Here is a 10,717-nt window from a genome sequence, read left to right as displayed (position 1 = left end):
GGGAGGCCACTCTAATATCCCATGCAGGTGCGAGAATGGCAACTGAAATACCTGTTAAACTTTCTGATATTTTAAGAGCTCATCAGCGAATAGCGAAATGTATACACAAGACGCCTGTTTTCACAAGTTCTACAGCTAACAGCATTACCGGGAGAAAACTGTTCTTCAAAGCAGAAAACTTGCAGAAAACTGGATCATTCAAAGCCCGGGGGGCACTTAATTCGGTACAGTATAGATCTATATATAAACACGATGACTTTAATTAACCTAAATTCCTTTGACCTTGCTTTATTAAGATATATTGGTGTAAGTAATAATATTCATTTCTAGCTCACCTGACTAGGCCTAAAACCTTTAAAAGGCATGTCAGAAACCTCTGGATCAATGAATGGGGTGTTACAGATTTTTTACCCCAAAAATTCAGGTCATTAGGTCCAATTGGTTTTTTTTAAATTTCAGTTTCAAATATATTTTTTAGTTCCTCAAACTGTTAATTTGGTTAAGTCGGTAGGAAAAAAGTAGGGCCAGCTGGAAACCACAATAAATGTCAAGGCTGAATTGTCTGTTTAATGCAATAATATAATATTGGATATATACACTTTTCCAAATCTACTTTTTCTGCTTCTTCCCAGATTAATCAAAGGACAAGGCAGGATAAGGACCCTCTTTGGCCCATTGGAAATGTTAAATGTCAAAGTTGGAGAAAACTTTGAAATGTTGGTTAAAAGTTATCAGACAGGAACAAATGGCTGACAATTAATCCTTTATCCCTTTACAGTTGCAAGTTCTGGACTTCCGACATGATCAAATACATACATGTGGCTAAAATAAGTGAAAAAGGCAGATGTTTAGAATTTCAAAAGAAAATCTAAGTATGAGCAAAACCCGAGATGAGTATTTTATCATATCCTATAAAATCAGCTTGGGCCAAGGACTTGCTGATGTTCTAATATTAGAACATGTTTGAACATTTTCTGAAATTCTCTAAAAGCAGCCTTTTTGACACATTTATATTTATCGATGCAGTTGTTGAAATTAACGAAATTTAGTTTTATTCATTACTTATTTCACATATCCCGTGGGCCAATATGGGCCATTTACATTTCCTCTTTCTGTGGACTCGCAGACAAACCAAGTGGTGTTTTACAGTATGGAATCAAATTCTACAATGGATTTGGAAAATACTTGATTCTGATTGGTCAGTCTGAGGTATCAAATCACAATATCCACTTATGATTGAAACAGCCAATTTGATGTTTGCTTTACTGCAGAAGATAATATTAATGGAAAATAATTTATTTCAGTCATTGTCAGTAGGCATTTTTTGAAAATTATATATACAATTATAGGTTATGAAGTGCAGATTGGCTCTAAATTAAACATTTGAAACCTCATACAGAACGTTCGCTTCCAAATTCAATTTTGCATGGTTAAATCTACGGGTAACCTAGCTCTGATTTGAAAACACTGTATGTTGATCTAATTGACTGGGACTGTGAGTCCAAGCTTTGTCCAACAGGATCAGTTTTGCTGATTACATTATTCAGATTTGTGTTGACTATCAGGTGAGCTACAGTCCCTTGACACTCTCCTATTTCAGCTGGAACTAACAATTGGTTTGACCTAATTTATGTAAGCTAAATATGAAGAAACATAAGTTAAAACCTGAACATTAGGAATAAATGGTATTACCGCTATATGGGGGTTACAAAATATAACAAGTTTTGGTATTATTTCTATCATTTATCCTAAAATCTATTGGTATTATTTCTATCATTTATGGTCAGTTATTCATTCACAAAAGATGTTTCCGTTTGAACTTGATTGACAGAACAGTGGAAACGCTGAAGTGAATTGTCTCTCAGGCTGTTATCTCCCCTGTATCCATGACTACAAAATGGTGCAGTGATTGACCATGCTGAGTAATATTTAGTTTAGTATGTAGAAACTAGTATCTGCAATCTGCGTAGATTAATGTCAACACTTCAGCTCCCAGTATATCGCAGTACATATTGCAATACTGTTGTTTTGCCAATACACAGCCCTACTGGTCAGATAGCAAATAATTATGTGTATTTATCTTTCAGATACTGAGTTTAAAAGAAACCAAGCCATCATTCACTGGGGTGGTAAGTTGTAAAATGATCAATCAAGATTTCTTTCATCCACCCCACCTACAATAAAAGATTGCAATCTAAGTGGTTTGGTTGACACATCCAACTGGGTAACTCTTTCCAGAGCAGATTTTAAAAACTGTACAATATTTCTTCACCAAACTTGGCACATAGATAGGTCTAGTGGTAAACTGGCGCCTTGTGATAATTTGGGATTTTTTCAAAAATTATTTATTGAGTTTCCATAGCAACACTTTGACTTAGACTGAAATGGCAGTGGTGCTAGTTTCCAGAGCAGATCTTGAAAACCGTACACTGTTTCTTGCCTTGCTCACAACCAGACATGTCATATTGGCTGGGTATTTATGGGTATTTCATGCTTGTTTGCTGATCGAATGCAGGTATCACCTGTATCAACAACGTATCTGTCCAATGTACCGTTTACTTATATGATAATGATGAAGATCTTCAACACTGCTGGGCACGTAGACGTGGTGATGTTGTTTTCTTGTTGTGTTCCCGGCTCACTGTATTTTGTGTTGACCAAGGTCACCCACAGCAGTGGGAATCATGGCCAGGCTGTGGCATGGGCAGCAGGCGTGGCAGGGGTCCCGTGTGCGGTGGTTGTCCCCGAATATGCCCCAGAAGTCAAGAAGGCAGCAATAAGGGGATATGGTGCAGAACTGGCCACATGTGGCTCACAACCCTCCAACAGGTGAGATTGTCATAATCCTCTGACAGGTGGGGTTGTGTTGACCCTCAACAGGTGAGATTGTCATGATCCTCTGACAGGTGAGACAAGTGACAGGTGAGATTGTCATGATCCTCTGACAGGTGAGATTGTCATGACCCTCAACAGGTGAGATTGTCATGATCCTCTGACAGGTGAGATTGTCATGACCCTCCGACGTGTGAGATTGTCACAATCCTCAAACAGGTGAGATTGTCATGACCCTCCGACGTGTGATATTGTCACAATCCTCCAACAGGTGAGATTGTCATGACCCTCCGACGTGTGAGATTGTCACAATCCTCCAACAGGTGAGATTGTCATGACCCTCCGACGTGTGAGATTGTCACAATCCTCCAACAGGTGAGATTGTCATGACCCTCCGACGTGTGAGATTGTCACAATCCTCCAACAGGTGAGATTGTCATGACCCTCCGACGTGTGAGACTGTCACAATCCTCCAACAGGTGAGATTGTCATGACCCTCCAACGTGTGAGATTGTCACAATCCTCAAACAGGTGAGATTGTCATGACCCTCTGACATGTGAGACTGTCACAATCTTCCAACAGGTGAGATTGTCATGACCCTCCGACGTGTGAGATTGTCACAATCCTCCAACAGGTGAGATTGTCATGACCCTCCGACGTGTGATATTGTCACAATCCTCCAACAGGTGAGATTGTCATGACCCTCCGACTTGTGAGATTGTCACAATCCTCCAACAGGTGAGATTGTCATGACCCTCCGACTTGTGAGATTGTCACAATCCTCCAACAGGTGAGATTGTCATGACCCTCCGACGTGTGAGATTGTCACAATCCTCCAACAGGTGAGATTGTCATGACCCTCCGACGTGTGAGATTGTCACAATCCTCCAACAGGTGAGATTGTCATGACCCTCCGACGTGTGAGACTGTCACAATCCTCCAACAGGTGAGATTGTCATGACCCTCCGACGTGTGAGATTGTCACAATCCTCCAACAGGTGAGATTGTCATGACCCTCCGACGTGTGAGATTGTCACAATCCTCCAACAGGTGAGATTGTCATGACCCTCCGACGTGTGAGATTGTCACAATCCTCCAACAGGTGAGATTGTCATGACCCTCCGACGTGTGAGATTGTCACAATCCTCCAACAGGTGAGATTGTCATGACCCTCCGACGTGTGAGATTGTCACAATCCTCCAACAGGTGAGATTGTCATGACCCTCTGACGTGTGAGATTGTCACAATCCTCCAACAGGTGAGATTGTCACGATCCTGCGACGTGTGAGATTGTCATGATTCTGCGACGTGTGAGATTGTCACAATCCTCCAACATGTGAGACTGTGACGACCCTAGTTTGGTGAAATAATATATACAGATTGTCATTAAAATGGAACATTTTGTGTTTGATGGTGGTAAAACAATGATGAATTTTCTTATTTATTCTTTAACCAAAAAGTAATGGACACTGTAAAATCTGGTTCCAGGGAGACAGTTTGCCAGAAAGTGATGGCGGAAAAAGGCTATGAGTTTGTGTCTCCGTACGACCACTACGATGTCATAGCTGGGCAGGTAGGGCGACAAACACTATGATGTCATAGCTGGGCAGGTAGGGCAACAAACACTACGATGTCATAATTGGGCAGGTAGGGCGACAAACACTACGATGTCATAGCTGGGCAGGTAGGGCGACAAACACTGATGTCATAGCAGGGCAGGTAGGGCGACAAACACTACGATGTCATAGCTGGGCAGGTAGGGTGACAAACACTACGATGTCATAGCTGGGCAGGTATGGCGACAATCACTACGATGTCATAGCTGGGCAGGTAGGGCGACAAACACTACGATGTCATAGCTGGGCAGGTAGGGCGACAAACACTACGATGTCATAGCTGGGCAGGTAGGGCAACAAACACTACGATGTCATAGCTGAGCAGGTAGGGCGACAAACACTATAATGTCAGAGCTGGGCAGGTAGGGCGACAAACACTACGATGTCATAGCTGGGCAGGTAGGGCGACAAACACTACGATGTCATAGCTGGGCAGGTAGGGCTACAAACACTACGATGTCATAGCTGGGCAGGTAGGGCTACAAACACTATGATGTCATAGCTGGGCAGGTAGGGCGACAAACACTATGATGTCATAGCTGGGCAGGTAGGGCTACAAACACTACGATGTCATAGCTGGGCAGGTAGGGCTACAAACACTACGATGTCATAGCTTTGCAGGTAGGGCTACAAACACTATGATGTCATAGCTGGGCAGGTAGGGCTACAAACACTACGATGTCATAGCTGGGCAGGTAGGGCTACAAACACTACAATGTCATAGCTTTGCAGGTAGGGCTACAAACACTACGATGTCATAGCTGGGCAGGTAGGGCGACAAACACTACGATGTCATAGCTAGACAGGTGGGGCGACAAACACTATGATGTCATAGCTGGGTCCATCAGTAACAAAATGTCAAAGTGGAAGATTGTCAGTTGTGATGCCCTACTGTCTAGTATGAGTGACGTTGACTAGCGACAAGTGGATTTTACCGACGAATTATCTCTTTCTTTATGCCTGCAGGGTACAATAGCGGTGGAATTGTTGGAGCAGGTGCCGGAGCTGGACGCCATCTTGGTGCCAATTAGTGGTGGTGGAATGTCGTCCGGCATCGCCATAGCAGCCAAGGCCATCAAGCCAGAGATCAAAGGTGGACCACGAAATTGACCATTTATCATCTGTTGCTGATTGGTGCTATTCGAAACCAGTGTCTGGGTTGAGAATAGACTTGTCCAGTTTTGAATCACATCCATCATCATTTATGTTCACATTTACCTTGAACATTTTGAATAATAACATATAAACAAGAAAATGTAATAATTCATCTCTTGTGGTCTTTGATTCTTTATTTTAGAATTCTTTAATTTGCAGTATTTCTTGTGGAACCAGAAGGAAAAATGATGGAAAAATGTCTTAAGACTGGTAAGAAATTTGTTCTAATATCAAGGCATACCTATGTGATTTTATACATGAATAATGACATGTCTGTGAAGCAATACACCTGGCTTAGACCCAACTCTGCTATAAGTTAAGGATAAAACATGACTCCAAGGTTTTGCTTGAAAATGTAAAAGCGATCAAAGCATGCAAAAGAAAGACAACATGCAGCATGCACAAAAACTGAAGTCATGACATGTAAAACTGAACAACTTTTCATAACCTTCCCCGGCGGCTCAGTGGGAAACAGGGGGTTACAAAACTAAACATGATAGTGAGGTTGCAGGTTCAAACCCTGTCATCCATTTTGAAAAACTTTCATTTCATGTCTTCTATTTTAGAACACTGCACATTTGAAACACAAAGTACAAATTTCATTTCCTACTCAACTCATCAGGTCTTACATAGGCAAACTTCTTTTGAGCAAACAGGCATTGCATTGATACAGGGAGCATTACAAAAAGCAGCCCTGTGAAATAATATTAACAGTAGACTAGCTTCCGTCATTATTAGTCTTGTAAGTGCAGATACAAAGAGTTTTGTTTTTTAGTCTAACCAGACTGAAAGTGAACTGAGCTTGTGTCATGGCCTGTTTGTCTTTCATGCATTGTGCCACGGCAGCCATATTGAAAAACCTCTTTATGGCCACGACTCAGCCATTTTTGTTCAAAAGTGTAATGAAAGTTGGTATGTTGTGTGATATTTTACATATTGACTGTGCTTTGACATGTTTGACCTTTGCACTGAGATCATACTGAAAGCAGAAACTTGTTATGGACATTACTCAGACATTTAATTTCAAAATGTCATTAAATTTGATAATTATGTAGTCGATAGTGGTGCTCAGTACATGTATTCCATTTTTATGATATTTTACATTTTGACTTTTAATTGACCTTGGCACGTTGACCCCACCCTTAATTTTCTCAAACTGAATTTACTGAACCTGTGAACATCATCTCAGAAAGCACTGGACCAGTGACGCTGGCACTTCACTTATTTGTTCCCACCAGTGACACCTGGATTTGTTAAAAGCTTTTACTCTGATTTTCAATATGGCCGCCACGTCACCTAGTTTGCCGTGGCATTATTTAAAAAATGTAATATGGCCTCAATTTACTTCTTCTAGAAATTTAGAAGCAGAAGAGAGGAAAATAACAACAATATTTGTAAACTATTGTGAAACTTGTGAAACTTGTGAAACTTCATAAAGGTGTTGAAACCTTTCTGATCAGGGGAGCGTCTATGGCCGAATCCTCCTCAATACCTGGACACCATCGCTGACGGGATTCGTCTTCAGCAGGCAGGAAACAATACTTTCCCAATTCTGTGTCAGCTGGCCGAGAAAGAGGTGTTTACCCAGGTGAGTAGTTCACCATCTCCTGGACGAGAAAGAGGTGTTTTCCCAGGTGAGTAGTTCACCATCTCCTGGACGAGAAAGAGGTGTTTACCCAGGTGAGTAGTTCACCATCACCTGGACGAGAAAGACTTAATTCAGCCAGTTGATGATTTGATGCTTAAATTTAACCCTAAATATATGACTATTTTGAACTTTGTCTTCATATAAGTACTTGAAACATAAATGCATACCTATTTGTTCAAACATTATACATTTGTGTTGTTTGTTTATATAAGAGTTAAATCCAAATATCGATTTCATGAATGTATCAAGATCAAAGTATTATTGTCTGATTAACATACATTTCTCTTTCAGACAAATGAAGACATGAAGGAGGGGATGAAGTTTGTCTTCCAGAGAATGAAGGTAGGATCATCATCATCATCGTCATCGTCATCATCATCACCATCACCATCATCATCATCATCATCATCAACATTGTCGTCACTAAGTGGGGGATAGGGTGGCCCATTGTGTTGACTCACTGCAGTTCATCTGTGCTGGTCAAAGGTTCAAATCACGTCTTCACTTTTTGATGAACTGAAGTAGTAAATATGTGTGAGATGCATCAATTAGACTCTACTTCCTCATTGAGCTTCCATGCCCTGGTGGGGTGGCCTAGAGGTTAAAGCGTTCGCTCGTCATGCCGAGCCCCTGGGTTCAATACCAATATTTCTGGTGTCCCCTGCCGTGGTATTGATGGAATATTGCTAAAAGCGGCATAAAACGTCACTCACTCACTCACTCACTCACTCACTCACTCACTCACTCACTGAAAAGGCATTAAACCTAACTCACTCACCTTTTAGTACTACACAGTGATAGACATCCACGAGTCTGGGACTTGTGACGATCTGGATGGACTAGTTCATTTATTTCTTTTATCTAGTTATTTTACATAACCATAGTCCGAAATGAGCTCTGTACGCACACACACATGCAATAATCTTGAACATGATGCTAAACCCCATTTCACCTCACTTCTATCTGAACATACACATTGGTCAGTGTAACAAAGCTTTGTTTCTATGTTCAGCTTGTAATCGAAGCAGCCTCTGGCGCGGCTGTGGCAGCAGCGTTCTCACAGCGACTACGGGACATGGACGACAACTTGAGACACATCGGTGTCATTCTGTGTGGAGGAAACACTGACATTGAGAAGCTCCCCTGGTACTGAGGGACTGTGTCAAAACCTTCCTCTGCATTTCTCTTAATGTTATGATTGATTGAAAGAATTATTGTACACTTACCATAGTGAACATGGAACACGCGATACTCCCAAACGGCATGAATTGTCTACATTTTTTATATTTGGAAATTGCTCTGACAAAATTAACTTTAGTATGTGATCTCAGAGAATCTATGCTCAATAATTATAATATACAGTCAAGTCCTGTTAATCTGACATGGTTGGATGCATATTATTATGTTGTATTAACGAGTATATCAGATAAACGAAATTAAGTTGTATCAAAGTTTGTGATCGAAAATGGGACAACTACATGGTAACAGTACAAACATCTTCTAATAAAAAAAAAGTGAAAAAGGAAATATTTATGATGTTATGTTACGTTGTTAGCGGAGTTTGTTTTCTAATCATGCAACCTCTAAGCATGTGATTTTTTCTAATCTTGTTTTGTTTATTTAAGGCATTGTTTATTGTTAAGCAAGCTTATCTCTCATCTAGCCGTTGTAATATGCAGCTACTAGCCGACTGGTCTCGCATCAAAACACGGGCTGTGTACTCGCGGGCAGATGACCACGGAGTACGCTGATGACTGTGTCGGATTAACAAGACTGATTAATGAGTGATTGTCAGGTTAATGGAGATCAATGTAACATATACAGGTGCTCAATGGAGTGGGTGGGTGAGTGAGTGAGTGGGGCGAGTGTATGTGTGTTTTTGTTGTTTCTTTAGGGTGGGAGGTTGAAATGCAGTTTAACATTGCGTTTAAGATTATTCGGAATCTGGCTTGCCTAAAGGACACACAGAATGGATTGCGGTGCCGAAGATGGCGGCCACCTGTGCCTCCTTGTGAATATTGGGTATCATGGCAGGTGACATCAAGAATAGGATTTGCATATTGTTGGAAATTTGCGAACAAATCAACCCCTAGCTACCTCAACATTATAATGGACACACATACTTCTTGGTATTATGGTGACTGAGTGGGGGATGGACAGTGTGTGTGGGGGTGGGTGGGTTTGGGTCTTTGGTGAGTGAGTGAGTATGTTTTACGCCGCTTTTAGCAATATTCCAGCGATATCACGGCGGGGGACACCAGAAATGGGCTTCACACATTGTACCCATGTCGGGAATCGAACCCGGGTCTCCGGCGTGATGATCGAAAGCTTTAACCACTAGGCTACCCGACCGCCCCGGGGTCTTTGGTGAGTGGATGAATGATTATTGCTACTACAGTATACCATGTGTGCAATGCGATTCCTATGGCCAGTATTTTCTGTCCATTTTTATGTCCATTTGAATGATTTTATTGTTGTCTTTTTGAAATTGGACTGAATTGGTTATGTTTTCATAGTAACAAGGTCTCAATTAATCATGTACCCATAGTTACAATACCTGAATTAATCAGATTACACTATATGCAATACTAAGGGGTGAATCATTACAGAACAGATTCTTAAAATCAAACAAGACAGAGACACTCTTTATATATTTATGCAGGCATTATTTAAAAGAATAAATTTATGATTCAAGTCATTGTTTATCTGTATACAATATATGTCCGAGATGAAAATAAAGATTTTATATTTATGCATCTCTGAATCTCTGTTGTGTCTCAACGCTTCCTCCCATTCTGAAGGAGAGGAATAGCTACAGATGTCTGGGGATTCCGGGTGTGAATCTGGGTTCAAAACAACCAGTAGTCATCTTCTCAAAGCAAGGGAAATAACTGACTTTAAAAGTCCAGTTTCCACCCTTGCCGAACTAAAGTACTCACGGAAATGAAAAAACGCTGTTTTTCTCAATTTAAAAATCGACACAAAGTGTTACATAGCTGTAAATACGAAATACCAAAACAACTCGAAAAGTACTAGTCTGGATTTGCTAGTTTGATCTCAGTGAACAATACAAAATGTACTTTACAGGAGGTAATTTGTCGGCACTTTCAACATTCAAAAATAAAACTAAGTCCAAATTGACATAGCAGAAATAGACTATAGGCATTATGCACCTGTTCTCACCTGTCGTCAAGGTGTCATAGGTCACCTTGATCTACTTACACCTGGTTATGCCCTGGTGTCTGTTTTATTCACATTTTTACACACTTTTACGTGTAAAAAGGCATAAAAACATTTGATACGCTGTATTTGTGCCACGGCCCAATAAGTACTAATTTAGTTGTTTAAATATTTACATATTTTGTATATTAACTGCATTTATTTAAGATCTGAGGTCGAAATATTTTTTTTTCATTTCCGTGAGTACTTTTAGGCTGGAATTTCTGGTCTCCATCGAAGCGCTAC

General features: G+C 40.7%; 1 protein-coding gene across 1 annotated transcript; it reads left to right on the top strand.

The window, feature by feature from the left end:
• Window position 1: 1 nt before the first annotated feature.
• Window positions 2–8,878, top strand: LOC124151019 (probable serine racemase). Its single transcript, XM_046523259.2, has 9 exons — window positions 2–224; window positions 2,088–2,129; window positions 2,663–2,829; window positions 4,322–4,406; window positions 5,416–5,542; window positions 5,764–5,814; window positions 7,065–7,192; window positions 7,544–7,594; window positions 8,265–8,878. The coding sequence occupies exons 1-9, from the start codon at window positions 36–38 to the stop codon at window positions 8,403–8,405; spliced, it is 981 nt and encodes a 326-aa protein (XP_046379215.2). The 5' UTR covers window positions 2–35; the 3' UTR covers window positions 8,406–8,878.
• The last annotated feature ends 1,839 nt before the right edge of the window (window positions 8,879–10,717 follow it).

This window comes from Haliotis rufescens, unplaced genomic scaffold (genome assembly GCF_023055435.1).
Source record: "Haliotis rufescens isolate VD_foot unplaced genomic scaffold, xgHalRufe1.0.p SCAF_15, whole genome shotgun sequence".
Taxonomy (NCBI): Eukaryota; Metazoa; Mollusca; class Gastropoda; order Lepetellida; family Haliotidae; genus Haliotis; species Haliotis rufescens.
Note: the sequence above shows the minus strand (reverse complement) of the source record. Positions and strands in the feature narration are given on the sequence as shown.

Excerpts from the sequence above, each read along its gene's own strand:
- LOC124151019 (XM_046523259.2), top strand. The coding sequence starts at position 36 with ATGGCAACTGAAATACCTGTTAAACTTTCTGATATTTTAAGAGCTCAT. Across the intron at positions 225-2,087 it reads CCCGGGGGGCACTTAATTCG|ATACTGAGTTTAAAAGAAAC; the intron begins GTACAGTATAGA and ends TTTATCTTTCAG. Across the intron at positions 2,830-4,321 it reads GGCTCACAACCCTCCAACAG|GGAGACAGTTTGCCAGAAAG; the intron begins GTGAGATTGTCA and ends ATCTGGTTCCAG.